The sequence below is a fragment of the Phalacrocorax carbo genome, chromosome 1 (genome assembly GCF_963921805.1).
Source record: "Phalacrocorax carbo chromosome 1, bPhaCar2.1, whole genome shotgun sequence".
Taxonomy (NCBI): Eukaryota; Metazoa; Chordata; class Aves; order Suliformes; family Phalacrocoracidae; genus Phalacrocorax; species Phalacrocorax carbo.
The window spans coordinates 130000170-130027042 of NC_087513.1; the positions used below are offsets into that span (position 1 = coordinate 130000170).

General features: G+C 38.0%; 1 protein-coding gene across 1 annotated transcript in view; it reads right to left on the bottom strand.

Moving 5' to 3' along the window:
- Positions 1-3349: 3349 nt before the first annotated feature.
- The window catches only part of PDK3 (pyruvate dehydrogenase kinase 3), a 59593-nt gene continuing 36069 nt past the window's right edge, over positions 3350-26873 (bottom strand). The window contains exons 4-11 of the mRNA XM_064473915.1: positions 23692-23876; positions 21495-21584; positions 17879-17956; positions 15686-15762; positions 14389-14490; positions 13665-13775; positions 8671-8784; positions 3350-7560 (exon numbers count right to left, since the gene is read on the bottom strand). Coding sequence (XP_064329985.1) covers positions 7417-7560; positions 8671-8784; positions 13665-13775; positions 14389-14490; positions 15686-15762; positions 17879-17956; positions 21495-21584; positions 23692-23876 — 901 coding nt within the window. The 3' untranslated portion in view covers positions 3350-7416. The remainder of the gene's footprint in view (positions 7561-8670; positions 8785-13664; positions 13776-14388; positions 14491-15685; positions 15763-17878; positions 17957-21494; positions 21585-23691; positions 23877-26873) is intronic.

Here is a 26873-nt window from a genome sequence, read left to right on the forward strand (position 1 = left end):
TCACTGGACAGAAACTGTCATCGCGGTTCTAGCGGAATTCTGACCAACCGGAGCCTCATTTATTACTTAATGAGAAAGTTAATGAGTCAAGAAACGTGGGTCTCCAGGCATTCTCCTGCTCTGGAATTGCCTGGTAACAAACTGAATTCAGGAAAATGAAAAACAAGTCATGACTGGAAATAAAACTCTATGGAAAGCCAAAGAAATTTCAAGGTAGAAGCCTTGGGTGTCATTTTACAACAGACTTTTTAAACGTTCAGAATAACCCAGGAAATTTTAGCTTTAGGGAGATTTATATAGCAGAAAACCCCAAATCGAAACTAAAGAAAACAATGCGTGGTGGGTGACAAACCGTGCCGACGCACCCAGACCAATCGGATACCAGAGTTTGAGAAATCCCCGATAACGCGCTTCTGGTTCTAAACTGCTGTAGGAGCTCCTGCTGCTTCAGTGTCAGGAAGTCAGAAACTCCGGGAAGCAGGGACGCGTTAGAGGCAATCCTTAGTAATGCTGAACATTAAAGGAAATGTCGCACTACACAGAAACATTAGGAAGCGGCTAAAACTGTAGGCTTCATCTCTACTCACTTCAGAGGAAGCATCAGCACTGCCCAAACTTCAGCATCTCTCTGAATTTGGTCTCTCTAAATCCCCTATTTCCGCAAACCAGCGGTCTGAAGCACTGTGAAGCTGTGTTCCTGCCACAGTAACAACGATGATTCAAGGGCTCAAATTCCTTTCTGTTACTTGCATCAATATATTAAACCAATAAATTATTAAATCAATAAATCAGTAAGCCTTGATCAACAGTAAGGGCTATAAAACCAAAGGGAAAAAAACCAAACAAACAAGGATTAAGAACATGAATGAAACTCATTTTTTGAAATATTACTTCATATTTTCAAATGGCAAAGTTCTCAGTCACCAAGTTTAATTTACAATTATTTGTACTTAATGTTCTTAAACTACAACCATTTCTGGATTGCTCTATGAAAGTGAGAAAAGGAGAATTTGGGGTTCTTTCCGCAGACCACCTACTTCAGGCAATTATTCAGAAACAGCCATTTTCTAGGTAAAAGGCCTGAACTTTTCTTACCTCAGTGATCTGAGTAAGAGCCATGAATGCCAGTTAAAAAATCAAGAGCAAACCAAGAGTCACTGGGTTAACCCCATTTTCTCAAACAACGAAAGAGAAAATTAAATTTTACCCCAAAATACTTTAGGGTATACATTCCCACCTACACCTCCTCCCTTCCCCGCCCCGTCCGTCCCCCCCAGCCATAAACCCTAGAAACCAGGGAGCTCATCTGTATGGAAAAAGGAATAATGTAGAAGAAAATGGTTGCAGAAGTGATGGACGCAGAGTAATTTCTGTAGTGACGAGTTTTTCAAGTAGCCAGTCTCCCACAAATGCTTTTGCAGTTCCATTATTTTGCGGAAAGCGACATCTTCAGATTTACACTTAGTGAAAAAAAAATCTCATGTTTCTATTTTTCCACTCTAATCAAATTCCAGACAACTACTATCTTTGTAAATATTTTGATATCTGGTCCATGGCATAATAGCAAAACTGAAGTTCAGCTATGTTAGCACGTGATTTTATCTTTTTAAAAACAAATCAAGTCTCGTGCGACAAGAATCACTGAAAGGTAACTTCAGAATGAAAACCAGCGTTTCTTGTGAAAATAAGCATTTCATGAAGACTTACATCTGACAGGAATAAAACATATTTAAGAGAGACTTTCAACATTTTGAAGTTTTAAAATCTGCCTGGAAATCTGACACAAACCAAATCAGATTAAATGTTCCTGAAAATTCAAAGTAATACGATATGGAATCAATTGCATTTATATATTGTTCTAGAACCCACTTAAAAATAAATTATGCTTGAGATACTAACAATAAATTGGAGCGGGGAGGGGGGAGGATGGACATGGAAACACTCAGCTGTATGCTTCCATAGAAAATTTCAAACTGCTTTGTGACAAAACAGGCAAGAAAAACACTTCTGTCTAAAATTACTCCGTGCTCCCAAGTGCAGCTCTCTGGGGGTGTCCCTCTGTAGGCGTGTGTGAAGGTGCCCTTGGGCTGCAAAATCACAAACTAACCTCCACAGCGTGTGAAGCCTAATCAGTCCCTTAAAAATATCATCATGCAGTTTTTACATATATCTGTCAGCAACAGAAAGAAAAAAGGAAAATGAGAGCATACACAAATTACATACACGGGTATTGGACTAGAACCAATTCCAAAACAAGTTACAGAAGACTCAAGATTAAAACATCACCAAGTAAGCTCGTGAAAAACTAGCTCTCCACTCCTCCATTACAGGCTCAGCTGATTCAAATGATGCCACCTCAGAGGAACGGCAACACAAGACCTCCTTCCCCCTTGGATGCCAGGTGCAACCCAGGCCAGCTCAGCAGCAAGGGTTCTGTCCCAATACCGATGCTGGGAACAAACTGACTTGATTTGTACCCGCTTCAGAAACTCACATGTAAGACTCCACACAAGTTTAGCACGCTGTTAACAGCTCATTAGAGATGGCAAGCGTGACACAGCCAGCGGGTCCCTCGCCTACGGGCAGTCTTTGCTGAAGAGCTGAGAGCACTGATAGTGCACCACCGGGAATCGTGCCCTGCCGCTGCCTGGCATGATCTATAGAAGGTATGAGCTTCAAAGGACTGTCCATCTGGCACCTCTCGGCAGTACTAATTCAAAGGAAAAATTTTAATACAGCAATTAATACTAGTTTGACAGTGTCAGAATTATCACAAACACATCAATCCTACTGATGCTACATTAAAAAAATCTCTAGATTTAACAAACAAGCAAGCTCTCCATGCCAATTTCTGAGATCTCTTAAGGCAACACAATACTGCAATTAAAGCACATCAACTTTAATTTTTCTGATTTATTTTTAATTAGAAAGCCACTTCAATTACACAAATCTTCGTTGTTTCAAATTAACGTCAACAGCTTAAGTCCTGATCCTGAGAACAGATTCACTTAAGTGGGATTACTCTCGTACACTGGTTACTTGTGCAAGTATTTGCAAGATTCAGCCCTGAAGTCACTACACAAATTTTAACTATGTCCCCCATTTGTGAATAAACTCACCTTTGAACTCAACAAACATTGTTCTGTCATGTGCCATCATATTCTTTTACGTTCTGCAAAAACACATTTATATATATTAATTCATAGGCAGGTGGGTATGTCAGGAAGAGATGAAGAGCTATTAGAAACCACAGCATCTATACGGCAACTGAAGAAACATGCAAGGGAACTGAACACCACTCAGACGTGGTCATCCTCAAGAGATAACTAACAACAATAAACATTTAGGCTGTTTTCTACAAAATTATTTATATCATTCAAAACCACTTTGCACTTTGCAGCACCTAACACAAAAGGATCTAGAAGTGCTTATTAAAGATGGGGGAACAAATGTCTTCCATGTCAACAAGGTCAAGATTTCACCCTAAATACTAAGTTTGGGTGGAGGTGAACAGGAGATTGCACTGCACGGAACGATCACTCTTGCTCACTTTTTGGAGAACACAAACAGCTGTTTCAAAGCAAATTCTACACGCCACTGAGGACAAAGGGAAGTATGTTATCCACTTGGAGCAGCAAGTGTAGTTTACATAGCCAAAACGTAGCTTGAGTTTTCCAGGAATGCTACAATTAATATCCATGTGCTTTAAGCATGTGTCGAGGGTCCTGCTTTAGACGCTGCCCAAGAGGTAGCACAACTGCAGCAGGACAAAGACTTTCTTAGTACTATGCTAGGTCATCACAGTCAAGTACAGAGGCAAAGACTGTGCAATTGAGTTGTAGAAGATGCATTTCAGTATCTTCTGAATATTTCTCATCAAATGCTGACTCTGAAAGACCTCTTGTTAGCCTCAAAACAAAGCCTAGAAAAGCCGGGAGCGTGACTGTGTATATTATTTAGAGAGACTCCAGTATCTATTAATATCAAACTAGGCAGGGGATTAATAGATTATGTTCAAGACATGTACACCAGAAAAATGCACTGGACAAAAAAGTTAAACTACTTGTTACACTACGACACATAGAAGTTGTAAATTCTCAGGAAGAATGGAGGAGCAAGCACCTCTACCTCTTGCTGAGTTTGTTTCTGTTAATCACTAAACACAACAAATACAATGCATTTTCACTGAAAACATTTTCTTCTATTGATGTGTCGGGTTGCAATAACATTAGCAGGCCATAACATCTGAAATCCATAAAAAGAAATATACTTTTGTATCATCAGAAAGTTTGGAATTAACAGCCCCAAGATATTAAAACAAAGAATTATGACAGACTCCAATCAAAGGTAGACTTAAGTGAAAAAGAGATCACTATCTGTAGTTAAACTAGCCATATTAAAAACCCACCCCCCCTCACTTTTCAGGCATACCTACTGAAAAACTCTTCTTCTAATCGAAGGTCTGCAGCCGTTTTTTCCTAAGGCAGTTTTCAGACTAATACCCCTATGCAGAAACATGGCACGAGGACAATAAGTGAAGAATTTATGGCACACCTGGGATCTCCACTAAAGCACAGGCTGCCTAGATGAGGTTGGAGAAGAGTTGCTTCTTGCTTGCATTCACCGTAACTCCCATGAACAGACTTTGAGAAATGGAAAGAAAATGCATTCCTTGCCCCCTACCTGCCTGCTTTGAGCTGTTTGTAGGTGCTCAGGGTTCTCTGAAATAGGCGCTGTTTGAGGGGACTTCAGTTTTCAAGTCCTGGAGCGCTTCAGTCCTGAAAGCCAGCCAGTGGATTTTGTGAATGAAGAAGCGCATGACTAGTGTACCGTAACATCCTCCATGGTATCTTCAGTTTTGGTTCATTGACTTCCATGGCTTATATTCACTTCATGAAAACAGCTCAATCTGCCTGCATCCTTTCTTTTCTTTCGGTTCCCTCTCCTCTTCATGTAGAAGGAGACAGCCAAAAAGAAGCACCAGGCCAGGATTTACTATTTCAAAATAAGATTTCTAAAAAAAGCTGAAGCTCAGCTTCTCACACAAACTATCGTATTTCTTGGAATGTTTTAGGTAACGTTCTAGGAAAAACTGACCACACGCAACTGGAAAATATTAGTTTCATCACAGATTTCCATTTTGAAGCAAGCCCTCCTCTGCGATTTCTAGTAAACATACACAACTTGAAATGAATTTTAAAGCAGTAAAAAGTTATGGGTGAGGGCGGAAGTTAAGTGACTAAATTTTAGTAGATGTGACTTCCAGCCAATGTTTCAGTCAAACCACTACTCTGGTTTCACCCCAGCAGCATAGCTGTATCGCTTGAATAGCAATTTCCCTTCTCTGCAGCAGTGCCTAAAGTTGTGGAAATTACTGCTCTGAAGGCCACGTGTGTTACACCCTCGCCGTGCCACGTAAAGATCCCCTAGCCAGGGTCAAATGAGCCTGCTTTGGGAACAGAAGAGGGCAGCCCCATCAGCACACTCCCTCTTCCTCCCTGCTGGCAGAGGGGGCTCAGAAGGGCACCCTTTACCAGCTACCAAGTCAAACAGCCTTCAGCAGCACCTGTCCTGGTGTCTCCACCTCTGACAGTACGGCAGCGCTCTGCAGAGACGTGTACGAGAGCACATTAAAACTGGTGCTCCAGCGTGACGTACCTGTATGGTGTAGCCCACAGAACCTCAGGCCCTGCAAACTCATTAATCGTTCACATGCAAATTCTTGAACTGACTGCAGCAGGTAAGAGGAAGGGTTTGCAAGGTAACGACTCCAACTCTTCAGAAATGGGGCTATATGAAGTTTATTGCTCAAAGCACTTTGTAATCCTTTGATGAAATGTGCTATGTAAGTGCAAAGTACTATCGTTAAGTCAAACTAAAATTATTTTTTTAAAAAAAATAGCTAGGAATTTCTCAGCATTTCCCTGTTTACCTAATAGATCAGTTCTTTATAAAAATAAATACTGGGAGGACAAAAGGGACAGTTCCCCCACAATTTTAGTAAACAAGTTTCATTTTTCCATGCTAAAATCAGTAATATCTTTCAAAAAAGATATCAAAACACCTAAGAGAAACTGAGGGTGCAGCGGAGTTGCTTACAACTCATCTACTTTATTCCCATGGCTAGGCTATCACCAGAACTTCCAAGTTTCACAATTTTTTTCTGAAAGGCCATAGTATCAGGAACAGTATTTGGCAAAGACCTGGTGAAGAACAGTTTCCTAACAGTCAGCAATAACCCTTACAACAAATTCAAGGGGAAAATACTTAGGTTTTCTCTCTTTGATTTTTTGTTTTCCTTAAATCAGGTACCAGCTATGTTTTGTCCCTCCCATTTCTACGATATTTCCAGTTTCATGTATTTAGACCAATGACGCTTTCCAAAAGCTGGTGTACAACATCTTTATATACACTACAAATTCAGATTACCAGACTACAGTCAGACATTGAATATATAAATAACTTTGCAAACTATTTACAGGTTTTACACTAATTGGGTTCCAAGCAACCAACACTCTTAAGGCAAATTCATTTGCATGACTGGCTGTCTGGCCTTTCAGCATTTCTCTCCCCTCCCCAACCCCCCTTCCCCCTCCCCCCGAGATGACAGGCAATAAGCATGAAATTGAATTACACCCTGCCCCGTGATGACGGAATTTCTTGTAGGAAGAGATGATCTAACTACTTACGATCTTTCCTCAAAACAAGGAAAAATGTATAGAAATGCATTTCTGTGTTTGCATGTCAGGAAAATCGTTAAGGTGCATACCAAGAAGTGGAAGTCCCAATGTCTCGTAACAACATAATTTTTGTATGCACTTGACAAATTGATTTGGAAATTTGTGTAAAGCATCAGTTTAAAGCTGCACAACCCTTCTTAGAACAATGCATTTATAAGCTCATTAGATATAAGATCTGAAGAGCTCAAAGGGATCTTCCGTAACAGGTGACACTGTGCAATATAAAATGCAGCAAACAGTGGATTTTTCAAAGCTTACGTTTAACTACATTAGAATTTTTCTCTTATGCCATATTGCTGTGCAAGACACTATTCACCATTTAAAAGGATCCTGCACATCTTGCCAACCCTTATATTGGAACAAAAATGGCCACTTTAAATACTGTCTTTGTTACAACAGTGTATTCTTAAGTGCAATCGCAGTGCGATCCCTTTTGTCAACGCATGACTGAAGCAACCAAGCATATTCTGGTGAAGTAGGCAGGATTCACATACCAACCGTGCTTAGTGCCTTCCTTTAAGTCCCAATCATCACTTTGTTCTTAGTATTTTTCAATGCCCTGATTAGGTCTTTGTTTGGAAGTAATTAGCTATTGTGGTTTGAAGGATTTTGGAACAAAGCAGAGACTTTATACTGAATGCAGAGGTCATCTCCGACAGAGACAAAAGGTAGCAAATTATCGATTAGCTTTATATTTAGAAGCATCCCTTGGTTCACTGCTAGGATTGCTCCAGTCATCTGCTTCAGGTGTGGTCTTGTAGTGTCGCCATGCTGACTTATTAAAAACGGGAAGTCTTTCAAATGATTCACTTGAAAGAGCCTATGGAAAAACAAAAGCAATGGTAAAATATCGTTAAAGATACCGACAGCAAGGTGATGCTCTGGGGAGTTCTACAGTTACAACTTCTGTATTGAAGAAGTGTCTCAATTATCCAAGTGTTACACGTCACAACACTATTTTGAAAATACTTTATCTGTGACTAATTGCTCTAGTCACAGTCAACGCAGTAGTCACAGTAAAAGTTAAAAGAAAATAATAACACTTTAAAATATTGCCTTTTTCTAGGAACCGATGTCGACAAGGATAGCAAGAAAAAAGGTTTTTGTCAAAACCATTTTAGGGAGATTTGTCATTGACACGGGGCAGACAGCTACCTAAGCATTTAACTTCAACCAGCTTGGACTCTGTCAGCATACTGATCTGTGAGGACTGATCTAGTTCAGCCTGTTAGCATGCCTTTATCCTCTGAGGAAGACCATACCTTTCTCCTCCACACATACATGCACAGGATAAAACCCATCAGAAACTAAACTTAGCATAAGATTCCACAACTCACTCGCTACATACAGCGAGGCATGCTGACAACGCTAAGTCAATGACCTGCACATGAGCTATACGCTAAACTGCCTTAAATTCCCCGATGAAATTCAGACAGTTAGTTTCAACCTTAAGCCCCTGAGTAGCCTGGGATCTCCCAAAAGATGACAACAGGATCAATACAGTCTATTGCACAAAGGTCAAGAACTGCATAGAAAAAAAAAATATGTACTAGTCAGGAGTTAGTCAATAGTCTTCTCAGTTTTATTGTGGTCAAAACTTTTAGAATCAGAAAGTATTAGCCAAAATTATCTCTCATCACACAGTTCTTTGAAAATTCAGCACTTAGGACAGATTAACAAAACGAAAAGATCTAACACAGGACTGAGGGGCGGGGAGGGGAATCAAAGCAAACTAGCATTAGTGCTGTGTTAATATTTATAACCTTGGTTTTTAGGATTCTGTGTAACCGATTTAGGTAAAATATAATGAAGACAGCAATTACAAATCTGAAAACAAGTTGAAGAATGAAAAGAGAGGAAGTTCACTTATTCAGCCTGCTATAAGCAAATTGCACTGCATTATTAGCTTATAAAAGGGTCAAATTCATACCTTCAAATAAATTACAGCATCTGAACCAACGCCTTCCATTGAGTAGAGTTTAAGGTCACCTTGAAAGTACCTAGCATACAGACGAGAAATTGGCAAGCCATAGCCAAACCCAGCCTACAAAAACAAGAAAAAAGGAAAAACGTGATGGCAAGTTAAAAAAATGGAACAGACCACCGCAATCATTTATAAAACAGAAGATACCTAAATATTAGATTTGCACCAAATTACTTTTCATGCTTTCCTTTATTACTCAGTCTACACTATAAGTTGGTATCCGGCCTTTTTTCCTAGGCATGATTTTTTAGTTCAAGTCAAAAAGAGGGAAAAATATCAGTTCTTTGTCTATCTTGCACTTTTTCAGAGAGGCAGGTAGACGTAACATACAGTACATGCTGCCTCCAATCATCAAAACAAACCAATACCTTCTACTGCTTCCTCACTATGATTACCATTGCTATAATATCCCATTCCTTCTTTGGTAAAAATCACATTTTTGACAGCATGTTTTTCCTCCCACAAGCCTGGGATTATTATTCTCAAATGTCTCTGCACTTAGGATACTATGCAAGAAAGCCAGAGGCAACTCTGTTTACTTCATCTAGGTCACACTATTAAGTGATTGCTGATGCCATACTGCAAAATAGAGGTCAGAAGACTGCTGTAGAAGACTACACACAAAGCACAACAAGGCAAATAATCCTCACTGTTGCTCACCCATCTAACAAAAGATCAGGATTTCACAGCACTGAATGATCTGAGGACTGAGACCCCGTACAGACCACACAATTTTCAAAGCAAAATAGACTTGACAGGTACATATTTTAGATTTTAAGTTTACACACTAATATTCATAACCATAGCTGCAACAAGGTCAACACTTGGCACATTTTCCAAGCCACTCCTCTGCGAAAAAATTATTTAAAAACCCAAGCCTCTCTCACTGCAGCCAGGGCACAAGATTTTGGTCTACACATCAACTTTTTCAGATGACTGGGTATATGCTGAGAATCACAGTAGTTGATTAATCACTTGAAACCCCCCCCTGAATTTTTCAGGACTATCCAGAGCAATAAAGGAAGAATTCCAGACACACAAGTGTATGAAAAGGAGGATACACAAGGCAATGGAGTAATACAACTTTCCTGTAAGGATGAATTACAAGAAGAATTAAACATCTAAAGTTTTCAGAAAACCAGTAAACTCATTCCACTATAATATTTCTACAAAGGCAACCTGACAGATAACTGACAATCATGCCCGAATTCTTAAAAACAAAGCCCCAAGATTATACCAAAAGAAGAGAAGGCTAAGAAGGACTTGTGAGCATTATACACAGCTAACATGTGGTATCACTTCATCGTAAATCCCTCGAGGGAGGGGTGACCATTAAAGCACTTTGTACTACAGTATCCATCAGAAATTCTCTTGCTGTCATCTACTATCTCTACAGTATCTTTTGACCTCTTTGCCTTGTTTTTACAACAGTCTAAATTTAGTGATCTTAAATTGGTTAGAGGTGCTCACTCAGTTCTGAGCCAAATAAGAAACAGAAATGCCAAAGATGCCCTTTTCTATTCAGTCCTGCTTGTCATAGTTATTAGTGCCTATTTCTGCAATTGAAACAGTTGCTTCGCTGCACCTTTTCAAACAACAGTATGCTTTGAAAACATAATTCTCAAAGATTCCCATTAGAGACACATGCATCACTTTTAAACATCTGGTCTTGAAACTAGATGCATTTCTTTCTGAATCTCTTAAAAAAAAAAAAAGAAGTTACTTGAGTGTCTTAGCAAGAACTAAAAAAAATTCCCAAAGCTGACTTGCACCTTTTTCTGGAGACCAGCAATAAGTACATCACAGAAATTAAAAAACACAGCAACCAAAAGGCAAATTATAGATAGTAGATATCCCCAGTAGATACCCACATGAACAGCTCAACTGAAGGGCAGTATCAAGCAATCCTGAGAACACACCATACTTGCCTTTCTATGGAATTACATCTCATTAAAATCCATGCCCAACTTCTGTTTGCCTCCTGTCCCTTCCAGGAGAATCTCTTATGCTCTGTGCTAGCTGACAATTATTTCATACTGCCCTCTTGCAAAAGTTTCCTGTCAGTCTCTTCCGTATGTTGTCTTCAGGGTATTTTCCAAAACAGATAACTTATCTGGGATCTGTTGTCCTCATATTTTTTATGACTACCTTGTTAAGGCAAGACCTCGCAAAAGGCCTATTTTGCAAGAGACAGTTATCAAGAAGTGATTACTACATAGGTCTGCAAGACAGAATATAGTCAATGATGGCATATCTGCCTTGAGAAGGGAAAGCTTTTTAGAGCCAATTTCTCATTAAATATTACAGTATGCATTATACAGACAGGAAATTATTACGTCTGCATTGCTAGTGTGTACAGGCTTAATTAAACCTAATTTAAGCCACGTTTCTCCCACTATAAACAAATGCTGCCAGAGAGAGAATCATTAAATTCTCTAAGAAAACCTAATTACAATTAAACATTACCATGTGTTTCTAATGCTTCCACTATGTATACATTAGTACAGATGAACACAAGACCTGCCAGAATCCAAATGCTGCCATGGTAACAAGGTTTCTCAGCAGTTTTTAAATAAAATTTGCAACAACACTGAGAAAGAATTTTCATCAGTTGACAAAAAACATCCCTGTCTTCCACTCCCCAAGTCCATGAATGTTTCATAAATGAGACAAGGGACCAAAAAACAAGGGGAGGGAGAGTTAGAACAGAAAAGTAAGTCTATCTACACTACACTGCAATTTAGTTTAGAGTATTATTTAAGTCAAGAATGACACAAGCACAGACCTACCTTCTGGGACACGGTAAATATTAAGTGATTTGGTCTTTGATCTTCTCCTTCTGTATGGACTTTGAAGAGGATTTATGCGGAACCTTTCTGATAAAGAATTTTTATTTCTAGGCTGACATACAAAGTATAGCATAATTGTTTTTATAACTGGATCTGGGCCATAATCCATAACGGGTCAAGCTTCACTGCTAAGTCCTTTTTCCTCTTATTGGAGAGCTATGCCACAGACTCCTGGTTCTTGACTTTTCTTTCTGCACGCTTATATAAATGACAGAGCTTAACAACTCTTCTCAACATTCGGTCATGAACAGGCAGTCAGGCTCATGGGGCAAAAGCCACCAGGTTCACAAGAAAGGAGGATACTTTGCAGGCCTGATTACAGTGACATATAGGCTGAAAGAGGAAAACACAGCCCCAAAATGGGGTATAGTAGAATACTAAGTATGAATGCCACAGAATTTAAGTAAGCAGTCTTGAAAATGAGGAAATAAACACAGGAATGCATTGCCAAAGATACATGGTGGCGCAGTGCGGGGGGGGGGGGGGGGGGGGGGGCAGTGTTATCCTAAGAACACATTTTACTATCAGAGAGCCACAAAGGAAGAGACATTTTAATAGTGAATACAACTGGTAATCAAGGTGTAACCTTTATAGTGAGAACAAGGTTCAGGAAATCCTTGTAGGCTGATGGAGTAAATTGCTGATCAAAAGTAGAGACAGAACAAAGGCAGATTATGAATCAAGAAAAATTCTGCCATTCTTGATATGAAGAAAAGTTTATATTTTAATTAAGGCCTGTTCCCTATCACTCATCCCATTCAAGATGATTTGCTATGAAAAAGCAAGAGTTTGAAACATATTACTAAGATGCGTTGTAGAGGTAGGCACTGTGAAGGACTAATATCAAGTTTATGCAGACACAGAACTGTATTTCACACCTACCACAGTGGCATCAAACACTGGGGAAAACAATGCAATACACTTACATGCCACAATGTTATGAACTGTGGACTAAGACAGTACCATAAAGACTTTATGCTAAAAATCTAAAAGGAAATTTATTACCTCTGAACCACTCCAAACTGGTTTCACCCTCAGTTCACTGTTAATTATTTTATATCAGAAATAGTCACATATACTCTGTGCCACATTTTATTAGCTGCCTGCAGGCACTTCAAACACAGAGGTATCAAGGGGGCAGGGGGGGCGGAATATCACTTAAGAACCCGCTAGATTAGAGTGTTTCTAAATAGGGAAGGGAAATGTATCAAAGAATCAACTTTTTCTCAACATGCTTGAAGATAAAGGATTACATCAGAAACAACAGAGAACAAAGATGAGAAGACGCAAGAATACAGTATCACAGTATTAAACCATTTATTGAAAGCTAGTCAAATGGAACAGTAGCTATATCATTTTTATCATAATGAGCCAATATGTAATAATTTAGAAGCAATTTAATGTCAATAATAATTAAAAAAAATCACGCTTGCTAAAAGAATCTATGCATTCAACAAATTAATTCCCTGCTTAGAAGAAACTTCAGGGAAATTTTGTTTCTTTGAAATCTGACCCTGATACATCTCAGAAGGGAATATCATGTGAGATATTTCCAAATGAACAGTAATATACCAAAAATGTTCATATCACACACATGTTTGGGAATTTATTTTTTTAAGTATGTTTTTACAGTCCATAACTTTTATAAAAATAATTTTCAAAGTTCAATATAAGCTTGTGCATTACCAGCAGGTGTTTCTCAAGTGCTATAATTCTGACAGCGTGGCTCACCTTTTCAATACATTTATTACAGGAAACTTTGATAAACAATAATTTGCACACCAAAGAGGAGCTCATTAGGTTATCCACCTTCTCAGTAGTATAGCACTAAAAATTCTGTCCATTAACCTGTGAAAATACCGTGCTTATGCAGACACGCTTGTTTCCAAGAATATAATGTCAAGATGAAGGAAAGTGGTTTTCTATTCCAAAGATTAAGCAATGATAACTTAGGATAACGTGTTTTACCTGCATAGAACTGCTAATAATAATTTCTTCAATGGAAAACCTGATCCAGTAGGTTGCAGTGAAAGAAAACATATACCCAGAGTATTGCAAAGGGACATTTAAATACATATTGCAACTGCTTACCAAAGGCACAGCTCTTGAGGGCTCCAAACTAGGCCTGGGTGCTGTTGAGTACATGTAGTTAAACAATCTGTCTATTTTTCTTAAAGGTACACCTCCACCTTGATCACTTATCTAAGGAATGAAAAGTTAAGAGTTTTAAACATTATGTCCTGAAAAAAACTTGCAGAACTCGAGCAGCGTTATCTACATGACTTTAGAAATCTTAAAGGAGCGGCTAAGGGCTTTCGGCTTGTCTACTTGGGAGAAAAGGAGGCTGAGGGGTGACCTCATTGCTCCTTACAGCTTCCTGAGGAGGGGAAGCGGAGAGGGAGGTGCTGAGCTCTTCTCCCTGGTGCCCAGGGACAGTATGTGAGGAAACGGTTCAAAGCTGCCTCCGGGTAGGTTTAGGCTGGACGTTAGGAAGCATTTCTCTACTGAGAGGGTGATCAAACAGTGCAACAGGCTTCCTAGAGAGGCAGTCAATGCCCCAAGCCTGTCAGTGTTTAGGAGGCATTTGGACAATGCCCTTAAAAACCATGTTTTAACTTTTGGTCAGCCTTGAAGTGGTCAGGCAGCTGGACTAGATGATCTTTGAGGCTCCCTTCCAACTGAAAATATTCTATTCTAATGAATATGAAGCAAATGTCAGAAGTGATAGAGTAATTAATTTGCCTTTTCAAATTAAAAGTCATACTATTATAAACCTAGCAGGTTTGTAAACTGCATATTATTTTTAGGCATTTACCTTAATAGATAGATCTTCTTTCCCCAAAGTGACTAAGGTTTTGATCGATGGATAGCCTTCTCTCTTACCTTCGTGCAGTTCCACTGTAGCTCTCATTGAATTCTGATGACAAATAAAAAAAGTGTCTTTGATCTTAACTTTACCATATATGCTTTGTGTGACAACTTAGAACTTGCATTTAGTTTGTTGAATCTAGATACTTTGTCATACATTTGTATACAAGACAGAAAAGGCTGTATTTAAAACAAACTCAAGCAGTGCTTTGAAGACAACAAATTGTCCAGTTAAACTTTCACATCAGAACTCCATTACGCTTACTTTTATCTGTTTGATACAGAATCAGAGAACATAAAACAAGATTTATTTTTTCCTGTGTGAAATCAAGTAATTATATATAAGGGATGACAACACCCTTCATCTCCATCTTGCAGAACACCAATAGTCATTCACCACAGGAAACAAGCTTTGATTTTCTCAGCCTGGGTCACATAATTTGTTAATTTACCATCCATCAATCTGACTTTATCATATCTATTAACAGAGTTTCCTCTGCCAGTCTGTCACAGATTACCATTACTTATTGGTTTCATATTGTTTCATGACTTGTACCAAAACATACCTACAAGCAGTGTACAAATTCTCACCTGTTCTGCCCTAGAACTAATGTTACAAATGGCAAAATAGGGCAAGATTTAAATGAACATACTGGACAACTGTCAGAAATCAAACCCAAAATATCCTTATTCACAAAAAAGTTTCTCTGACCAAATGGATTTTTCCCTGAATTTCTAGTGTTAAATTGCACCACCTAGAGACCATCTATCTTATTCAAACACATACAATAGCTTTCACATGTTCCATTTTCACTGTTGTTCCAATTATTCAGAAAACACAAACAAAGCAAGCATGTAGTTTACACTATTCAAGGACATAGAGGCGGTTTTCACAGTAAAAAAGAGGCACTGATCCTAACCAGTCCTGAAATATGCAGTAAAGAAGCAAGCTTATGAAAACTGCAAGGTAACAAATATTGCACAGACTATGAGTGTTTTAAGTTAATCAGCTGCAAAAGCACAAGAGGAGAAGTGGGAAAACACAGAAATTTAAATAAATACAAAAGGCCATAAGAGAAGGCTGTAAGCCTAGCTTTTAACAGTTTCAGAACCTCTTCAGTTAAGAATAAGCTTAAGAAACAGAGACTGAAATAGCATTTAAGAGCTGTAACTGAGAAGAATCTCAATTTCAACAGTAATGTAAGTTCACAATACCTTTCCAAACATTAACAAGTAAAACCTACCTTGAATAATTCAAATAACATATGAAACAAATGAGAAGGTACATAGACTACTTGAATAGGCTTGTTTGGAGCTTTAGCTAAGAAAATAAAAATAAAAAAGTCAAATTATTTTCTTTCAAAACAGTATTTTGTAACAGTTCTATTTACAGGAATAACATGGAACTGTAGGCAAAGACAACTATATAAGCATGTTCTATTTTTCCAAGTGCAAGATTAGCTCCATGAATTAAAACCACAAATTTCAGTTACTGCTGTCACCTAAAATAACACCTTCTCAGAGACATCTATATCAGCAGACTTTGTTTAGATATGAAGCTTCAACTAAGCAGCGGTCAATTTCATACTGACAATGTATGTTAACTAAGAGAACTTTCCCACTTATGTGGGAAACTTTCTTAACCGACACAGTATTTAAGCATAACATTTGCTGCACAAAGATTCTTGAACTAAAAAAATTCACTGTTTAAATATTCTAAAAACTACTACATGTTCCCTTAATTAAAGTACATGAAATGAAATTTTTCAAAATATATTTCAAACAATATAACAGTTTTCCTATTCCAAATCATAACTGAATTGTTTGTCCACTGTTGTTCTGTTGTTAGTGTTTCAGCAGAGGTGTATAGCTTGGCACAGCTCTCAATGCTAGAGTGCTAATTCATTTGGCAGGAAATAATACAGTTGCATTTAATACTTTCCAGGACAGCTTTGGTGCTGAAGATGCAGTCATCCCTGAACATCCAATTATCTACTGGCATTAAATTATACAGGTACAGCTTGTCAGACTCAGCAGCAGTTCAGATTGAAGAAAAGTCTGCTTGATAAATTGCAGGAAGATACTAACGTGCACACAGAACATGACTGGAGTCAACTTCATCCTTTTTAGCAATAAGGGCTGATAGTAATACCAGTTATCACTTTAAGAGACACAGTAGTGAAAACTCCTAGGAAAAGGAGAAGACCAAAATAATGCTCTGTAAACTAGTGGCAAGGCAAGCAATTTGCTGTTTTATTCTGTTTATTTTGTCAGAGTCCACCCTCCAATTCTCTTATACATCACCAAAACCAAAGCAGGCTGATTCGTACTCATTTGAGGCATAGAGTACATGTAGAAAACACATTACTGTTGCTCTTGTGAGGTAATTTGCAAAGTCACTTTCCTCACATTGATAATAAGCTAGTTTAAAGGAAACAAGTAATTCTTTCCTCACTTTTTTTTATGAGATCCAGCAACTTGTTTTGTCTACTGTTGGATCTTTTTTTTTTACTTAGGGCTTCAAATGAATTTTGCATTGGTTCCTCTGCTGCAGCACTCAGTACTTTCAGCTCTAAAAATTACTCCCTTTTGGAGGGGGGAAGGTTGAGTCATTTGATTTTGGGAGAGGGGACTGGTAGTAATACATCAATGTTGACAATATCACTTTGTGTAGACAAGTATTTCTACAATATTAAATGGTACTTTGGAGTTTGTGATATATAGGAACATATGTTGCTCATTTTGAATGTTAGCTATTTCTGAGACTTTTGCAATTCTTCTGCTGAAGTTTGGAAGCATCTTAGTCTTATGTTTGGACAGCTGTCCCAAATTTGTGAGAGGATCACTCAAGACTTTTTTTAACCAAAAAAAAATCTACCTTTTGTCAATAGAAATGATCAGTCAACACACTGACAAGGACTGTCTCATCAGTTTTGTAGCATCCAATTTTCATCTTTGCAATCAACTTGAAACAGATTTTCACATGAGAAGTTTACGATAGGACTTAAAGCATAGACTACGTAAAAAAAGTTTCTAATTTTGCCATCTGACACAGAAAAGCTTATCACTGGTGCAGGGACTGATAGTGGAATTTACAAGCATACTTCAAAATGAAACGTATTTCAGGGCTATGAAAAGATTATTTACAAGGCAGGCACATTTCCTTCCCACTTATGGGGACTCTACCACTTTACTTTCCTTAAAGTGGTAGCAAAATCAGCAGCTAGCACTCTGCATTCAGCATCAGGAAGTAAACAAACATGTTGTGATGATAAACTATAAATCAGGTGCCCATGTAGACACATTAGAAGAAGAAAAGTAACTCTGCATACAGGACTGCAGAGCTCAAATTATAACTTACAATTAATTAACGGAACTAGAAATCACAGATATTAGAAATGGTTTTTCTTCCATATGTCACTTAATTTCACAATTACCATTGAATTCTTCAACTTCCAGATCAGGTGCCACCATGTAGTACTGCTCACATAGCATCTTAGCTGTTTCATAAGCATCTACAGAACAACAGAACAGGACACTAATTTATCAGAATCATCTAGAGGCAACTAGCAAAGTTCATCCTGTATGTGAAAACTACAAGCAGAACACTCATTTTAGTAACTAGTTTACAAGCGTAAAATCGGTATCCATTCTAATCCTTTTTTCTCTGTATGCTTATAGTCCATTTGTCAAGAAAGGGCAAAATATATTTAAAGCTGTACAAACAAAAGCAGATTACTAAAGACAAGCTAATTTTTGTCTTTGTTCAGGCTTGAAAACTAGCTGGGTATAATCTTAGGCTGACCATAACATCTACTTATTCGTCATGTCCCAAACACAATTTAATGCTTGTTCTTTCCATCTCAGATTAAAAAAGGATGACATTGCAACCATGAATTCAGTTTTTCCAAACATGATACTGTTTACAATACTTGATTTTCAAGTTCTTTTGAGGGGAAAGCTGGAATCCTTAAGATTCTTCATTCTTTCCTACTGAACCAAAATATAAAAAGCCTCCCCATAATCCAAATCAGGGTTTACGTGTTGTCAAAACACAGCAAGGAAGTTTAAGTCATCTTTTGTTTGAAAGATATCTTAGTGGTTCTAAATATTCACTGGTGCCTCATTCACAGAAATGTTTTAGAAACAAGTGTTGGCTTAAAGCGAAACCACAAACTCGGATATGTTCTAACTACATTGCTTAAGCTACCTTAACAAAAGTGGCTTCCTCATAATAAGCATAGGCTAAAAGCGAGCACGTTAAACAGACAGCCAGTTCTACAGACAGAGAAGTTTGCTATGATACCATAATAATTGCATTTGACCTTGCCCTACATATCTTCTTCCTCCTGTCCAAAGTGACACTACAAAGCAAAAGTCACTGCCAAGACTCAAAGCTATGCGACAAATACAAAGTAAAATCCCTAGTCCCCAGAAAGGGCTGGTTACATACAATTGTTCTCCTTCAAGATGCCTACAGAAATAATCTACAACGTGCCCTGTAATCTGGAAAAAACAACTGTATCAGTTGCTCTGACATCTGCAAGGCTGGACATATTGCACAAGGCTGACACAAATGCTGCTTGAAGCTAGTAAAAAGGAGCTAATCAACATGAGAAGTGTCCTTGATCAAGTCCCAGGAACATCTCACAAAATCAGCTGGCCAGTAGCAATCTTCTGTGTCAAGATAGTCAACTCCAAAGACTTTCTAAAAGGGGCCATCATTAACACAATAAAATGTGCCATAGTAAAAAGATCAAAATCACATTTAATATCCAAGCTGTACAGAGAACCTGAGCCTGGGATGTGCATAATTTAGAAAAAAACAGATGCAGGAACACCTACACTTACACAATATCCTAAGATCATCTCAGAACTTCTGATGGCCTTGGGAGTTATCCTGTGCTTTAGAAAAAGGGGGCCTAAGAAACACAGCCACAATCTTGACTCAGTCATCAAAAGCTGAAGATGGCAAGGAATATGTTAGCACCTTTTCAAAGAGTTTCCACATCATAGAAATGAAAATTAGATGTGGATCCACAGGGCAGGAGTTGGATTCTTATTGTGGAGAAAAACTTCAAGACCTCTGAAAAGCTATTCAGTAGCTGTGTGGGAATAAACCAAAAGCCCTCAATACACAGATGTGGAGCAGACACAGCCGCTATGCAAACCTTGAGAACACAAGGAGTCTCTGAATAAATCCATTTAGCCTCCCTAAATGTAATGCAGGACTCTCATCCATTTCCAAGAAGTAGCCACCCTAACACCCTTGAGTTGAACAGGAAGGCACTATCACTTCATGATCCAGTAAAATATCCAGCCCAGAGCAAAACTGTCAAACAAAGTCTGCGTGCAGTCTGACATTTTACCTTCTTCTAAAAGCCAACTCTTTGGCAGAGTCTTAAGACTGTAAAAGAGACTGCGAAGTTCAAAGCACTTGTGTCTTGGCTGGAGGTAAGTAGCAACAAGAGTGAAGGATCTATCAGTACGTTTAAAATCCTGGCTCCAGGAACAAGCCTGGATATGCTGTCAGCTCAAAAAAAAAAATTTTACTGTAGGACAGTCAGTGAGATGGAGAGACCCACCTCAGGCAGTTACAGACACAACACTTGGTGGAACCGCCTGAAGAAGGAAGTGACTGTTTAAATAATTTCTTCAATGTTTGAGGGGCATACAGAGCTTCTAGCTGCCACATACAGTGCCAAAATCAACATCTTCACTCTGACAAATTGCTCAGAATGCCACCTGTGAACCAGAACATTTTGGAGCTAGCACAGTATACAGAATGTAAACTAACCACTCCACCAATTCAACAAAGAAATGGCCTCAATCACCTTGACTCCAGACAGGCTCTGTCTTTAAGGACATTTTGTTTCTTGGAAAGAGAACACTGGATACTGTTTATGATGCCCTAGTTCTGTTTGCGATTATTTCTTCAGATGTGGAAGATCTGTTTTAGCTACTGGCTTGAAAAACTGGACTGAGCACCTTCTGACACGATGCACTCCTCTGGCCAAGGCAGCAACTATGAATTTGATGATCAAAATAGATTCAAACATTGCTATTAGAAGAAACATGTAATATATACAATGCTGAGGCCAAAGTAGAGTAAGATCAGTCAAAAGAAAGCTGCTGAAAAAAGACCACCTTAGAGCCAAAGAGAGCTAGAAGCCATGAAGCCTTCATAACAATAAAAAGCAACTACATTACAAAGCAAGCAACCATGCAGGTCAAAGTCTGACATAAGAAAGGTTTCCCTCTTACTTCAAAGGCTGAAAGTGAAGGGGAGAAACACATTCTGCCCCTCTTGCAGCTGCACAAAGAGCAGTGAAGGACAGAGGGTGGAATTCGCTCCTACAGCAAGACTTGTATTTGTAAATAGACATACCCAGAGTGTGAACCATTAAAAAAAGCTCTTGGGGCAGACAGCATTGCCTCATGCCTACTTACTAACATTCTGAAAGCATATGAACATTCAAAACATTAAGCAAACGCCATTTCTAAGGGGGCTGTGCCAGATACCCTGCATGACTTCTGCGTAAGAGAGAACAGGCTGTGATATGATCAGATGCACATAGTAATGGGAAGTTTAACTGGAATACCTGAGGACATTTTACTGGAAGGCCTAACTAAACAAATCAAAATTTCACTTACTCTCAATTTTCTTTAGTACCTACATCAGATAAAAAGGCAGTACATGAGAATCTGCTTCTAAGTATTTTAAGGAAGAAAACATCTAATTGTTTTGTTAAACTTTAGGTACTTAATCTGACATGTACAAGGACAGATTAAAGTTATTTAAAAGTCATTTGTTTTCTCAGTTCTGTTAAAATACCAAAGGTTTCTCCATTCTCAATAATGAAGACATTAGAAAATATCAATAAGCCCATGGCTTTACTGTAAGCAACTGCAGAACTTCAGTTTTTTTAAATTTTATTTTTTTAGATTAGTTTAGATCACCTTCAGCCTTTTGTATCTCAGTAACTTATTTATGCATATTCTAAGTTGTGGGTTTTTTTTTTTAAGCCAACGAAAATACTAACTTCAACTTACCTTTAACCACCTCTGCCACATTACAGTTAGGATCAATACTTCCAATATGTTTGGGATGAGCAGGATTAATATCTCCACCAAAAAGAAGTGCTAAAAGGAAAAATAAATGGCAGTAAATTATCTATTAACACTTGAGGCAGCCCAGAAAGTTTAAATTTGATGGTATCTGAAACTTACTGGGTTTTATAAAAATATACTTGAGCAAATTGCCAGAATCCTTGTTTAGGAAAACTACTTCCCTCCCTCTTTTGGTTTTGTGGTTTTTTTGTGTTGGTATTTTTTTTTGGGGGGGGGGGGGTTGGTAGGTCTTTTTCCTTTTTCATTTTTAATAGCTAAGACTAATAAAGAAATAGTGGTGTGCGAGGGTTAAGGTGAAAACTTGTATTTCAAAACAGACTATCAAAAATTAGATTAAACTAAAATATAAAATGCTTCATTCATACCATTATGTCAGAACAGCAGCACTCACGACAATTAAAATGTTATAGTAAAAAGGACTGAGGAACAGTAAGACAGCATTAAAACCCTTCTACACTCACCTAAGCTGCAATTTCACAGCTGGCACAAAGGCCTCATGCACTCAACTTCCTCCCTGACTCTCAGCAGTACGCTCCTTTGCACAAGGGTCTGGCACTCACCAGATCCTTCACTGAGAGTTTAGCTCTCAAGGAAGTAGAAAGGTTTTACACTTTTTTGCAGAAGTGATTTTCTGCTATTTTAGCAAGTTAATCAGCTCCAATACAAAACAGATGCAGTATGAGGTGAGCAACAGACAAGATCTGAAAGCTTTTCCTATTCCGGTCATGGTGGGCTAATACACCAGCACACCACACCTTGCAGAACTGCACTGTAAGAAACAGTCTGTCAATAACGTATGAAACATTCTGCATTCCAATTGTCTTTTTCATCAGTGCTTCAAGATTAATATTTGCCATTGTAGATGGATCACTAACGTTGCTTAGGATAGAGAAATTGTACAAGGTTAATAAAACTTCAAGCATCTATAAGTGGTTTTAAGTTTCAACCAGTTAAATAAGAGTGTCCATAGGAAAAGCCATTTCAGTTCAATGAAATAAGTTTAATATTTTAGAACTAGTGCAAATTATGCTAACACTTGGCCCAAAAATTCTATTAGGACAATGTTTTCACTTGTTGCCAGAATGCTTCTATAAGAGCCTTTTAACTTGGTTTTATGTCTGTCATTTGTCTGCCCAGGTACAAGCAAAGAATACGCTGCACATTTATCTCATTTGGTGTGCTTTGCCACGTGGAAGTTATCTGTACACACATAGCAAGGCTTTTGCTAGTTACATAAAAGGTTTCTGGAAAGACACAACTTGTAGTAAAATACCTTACACTACAGTACTCTAGCATTGTGTAGTACATCTGTGGTGTACCGCAATTTTTAAGAGCTCATGAAAGCAGAATATTGGGCAGGGTACAGAGCTCTAGAGCTAAAAAAAGTACAAGATACACTTAAAAGAGATCACAAGATTGTCTTTAACTTCATATATATCCCTTTCTGCACGGTTGCACATACTGGTTAATAGGAGCTGTGCAAGTAACTCCTTTCACCCTGTAATACAAATATTAAAAAGCAAGTTTATTAGTAACAACAAATGAGACAACCTAATGCCAAAGGATGACTAATTGTAGCATTTATTCATAAATAGTGAAGAGGAAGTGGAGGGAGACAAGGGATATAATTTAAGACTTAAATTAGAAATACTCAACCTCTTTAGAAGGCAGGAAAGTCTAGATAACTTGCTGAAAAACCAACAATAAAAATACATATAATGCATAACCTATTCAAAGCTTATGGCATCCTTGCATTTCATTATGAAATAAATGTCAGCTCTGCAAACTATGTTGAGACATTTGTGAGCAGAAAGATACAGCTACTCTTCTAAAAATACTTCACGTATCACTACACAAGCTGTCTGCCAACAAGATTAACAAGTGACAGCCATGCTGACAAAGCCTGACAATTCTAGAGGAAAGCATACTGGTGTTTTGGATTAACTTATGGTAACTATGAAGTACCAAATTAACCAGTTGCCAGTATATCTTTTACCATAATTAGCAGAGAACATTAAGAATTAGTCATGAGTATGAAAAAACCCAAAACAAAGCTATGGCTTCAGGTTTACAAGCAATAACTAATGAGTTCTCAAAGATGAAAAAAGCAGTTACTTACTGTGTTGGTTAATAAGCATACGGAAAGAGATGCGGTTGGTGTAGAATCTATCTAGAAAATACTGGATGTTACTGCTAACAAATGGATCAAAGCCATATTTTTCCTTGTATTCAATCACCCCTTGCGCCATGGTTGGAACCACATCATTGTGTCTGTTCCTGACTTTAATTAAAACATCTAAAAAGCTAGAGGAAACAAAATTAGAAACAGATTGTTAAAAGTATAATTAAACTGAATCTCTCACTTCTGTTTTCAACTCCCCACAGCACAACCGTTTTATCTGTTTACTATCCCTCCCAGTCAGTGAAAAAATTATCAGAGGGAAAAGATAAAACTAGAGCAGTAGCTAAACAAACCCATTTAAAGAGAAATATTTGGTCAACCTCTCTCTCACGAGACCTGCGAAATACTTAGGGCCTCAAATTAAGTCATTCCTGCCCAAAACACTCCTTTAAATTAAATCTCTCTTCACCATTAATGGAGAACAGAAGATTTTCTTCTATTGCAATCATATGCACCATGGTAACTCATTCTCTGCAACGAATAGGAGCTGGGAGATTGGAAAGGAAACTCGGGAGAAATGATCTGACTGCCCTTCATTATTTCCTGAGAAGTTTTACACTTCGTACTTTCTTCCCAACATCTCAACCCATGCAGTGAAACTTTTGAATGCATTTCCTTTACCTGGTGTCTATTCTGGTGAGTTTGAGTATCAGGATAGGTAATAAGTGTGACTTCAGTTTCCTTTTACACCGCTGGATGGCAGAGCGCATACAATGGTGCTTTGACAGGCTCTTCTCTGTGGTAGCTCGAGAAGTTTTAGGGTGTGACTTCCATTGCTTTTAACAAGCGCCTGTCAACAACCACGCACTTATTTTGAAACAGCTTGGAGGATTTTTGTTTCTCCCGCCAAGGCAGCTCAACATGTATGATCTTCGAAGTGCTCACCCTTTTTTTTTCCCCCCACATGCACACTCATACACACTTGAAATATTAATAACCTTCTAAAGTCTAGACATGGAAAGTCAGTACTACTCAACTCTGCTACATTCTCTAATATTAAATGAATATTAACACCACAATGGTTACATGATCTTGTTTTAAAAAAGCACACATTGAAATGCAGCTTGCAAAAAAAGTGCAGCTGGGAGACTTGTTCAGCTATGCCCGTTATCTACAGTTCTACAGATCCTTTTTAAAAAACTTCAACAGCAAAACATACTCAGTAGATTTATAATGAACACTGAAAAGAAATGTAATAATTATCTTCATCAAAAGTAGAATATACACCAAAGAAGGAATCATAGGATTGTTTGGGTTGGAAGGGACCTTTAAAGGTCATCTAGTCCAGCCCCCCTGCAATAAGCACGGGAAAGAACATGCAGATCACCAAAAGTAAAAAAGAATATAAATTAGTCACCACATTTAAAGCAGATGCTTCCTTCCTTTTCACAACCACTTAGCCAGGACAATCATCTGATAGTACACCATCCCATTCTTCGCAAGTGATACACTTTTAAAATTATTTCTCCCACTCTATACCACCAGCTCCAAAGGAACGTAGTATTAATTTTTAGTAGTTTTTTCATCACCCTCAGTCTAACCACCAGTTTTTGACTGTATGTTAACAGCTCAGTAGTCTTTCAACACGATTTTGTTGCACAGAAAAGGGGAAGTTTTAACTGCCTAATTCCCCAATCTAAATATTATCACAGTACAGAATGACTGTTCTCTTACCGATCTTGCTGAACAGACAGCTTAAAACATTTTAATGCTTGAAATGTTATGTTTATTAAGTCTTGATTCTGTGGGACCTGTAATCACTGAGATCTGATATTAGCTTTCAAGACAAGACTAGTGCCTGGCTGTACTCATGCTGCTTCTCTGTTTCAGAGCAACAAGACACAGAGCTGAGAAGCAACACTTACAATTACATCTGAAAGTCAAATGACAACACTCTACTAAATGTTGTTTACTGACAGCTTTGCTATTTGTTTTTAAATACCTCTGCTATCCACAATATATACAATAAAATGCCTAGGTGCTCCATGAGGGCATTCGCTGACATCCACTACCAAAGCCCTTAAATGCATGGTGCATGCCAAAAGGAAAACAAAGGGCTAGGAGGTTTATCTGCTACAGACCAGTGAATCATAGCTGAAGCTTAGTGTGCAAATACACACAATAAAGGAATACTTCATTATTGCAGTGATATGACAAATCTTCCAATCCATCTTTAAAGATAACCAACTTCACTCAACCGTTTCCATCAAGCAGATGCTTTTAAAGGACCAAACACTTGAAGTATATAGGCACATTTCAAAGCAGCAGGGCAGAAATCAGAACACATTTCCTTAAGCTTACCACTCATTCCTTGCCATCCCCCCACCCAACACACCCCTGGAAGACACAAAAGCTGTTACTGTACTCATACTGTAGGAGACCATATCAAGGAATTTTTGAAATGTTCATGGGATTAGCTGGGGGAAGGGGAGAAATACTCCAGAATAGCTCTGAAGATTCTACCTAGCAATGACAGTTTTCAAAACCACAGTGAATAAATAATGCAGTTGTTCTGACAGATAAGAAATTATTAATATGAAGCTATTTTAGTCAAGTGAGCTTCAGTGACTTCTGTATAAACAAAAGAATGTTTAAGGCGTTACCATCGCTGTTAAATAAATTAAGCCTATAGACTTCTGCAAAGACAATTAATGAATGTCACAACACAACACCCTAATAACTGTATATATTATTCTGTTTTGATCTATCACCACAGTACAAGAAAAGAAGTCATGAGAAAGTCAATATAAGGACAAAGGGAATTTTTGTTACATCTCTTATGGGTAGTATCATCTGAAAGATTAAAGACAACAAAGTGTTGAGAAGACTGGAAAAAAAAATCCTTTTAAATAGAACAGACATGCAATGGGGTTTTTGTGATTGGCTGCTCTTTTTTAGAGGTGCCAGCTGGTGGCCGAGAATCACCAGAAAGACAGGTAGGAGTTCACACTCAGAGTAGCTACTTTCAAAGTGCAAAACTAACTGAAGTAGCATTTCACATTGCTTGAAAGTAATAAAAAGGCACCTTCTTAATCATATCTACTCCAATATTTACTTATTTCAAGTTGCTAACATTCTTTTATTTTTTATATAAGCATTATTTTAATCTTAGAGTTGCA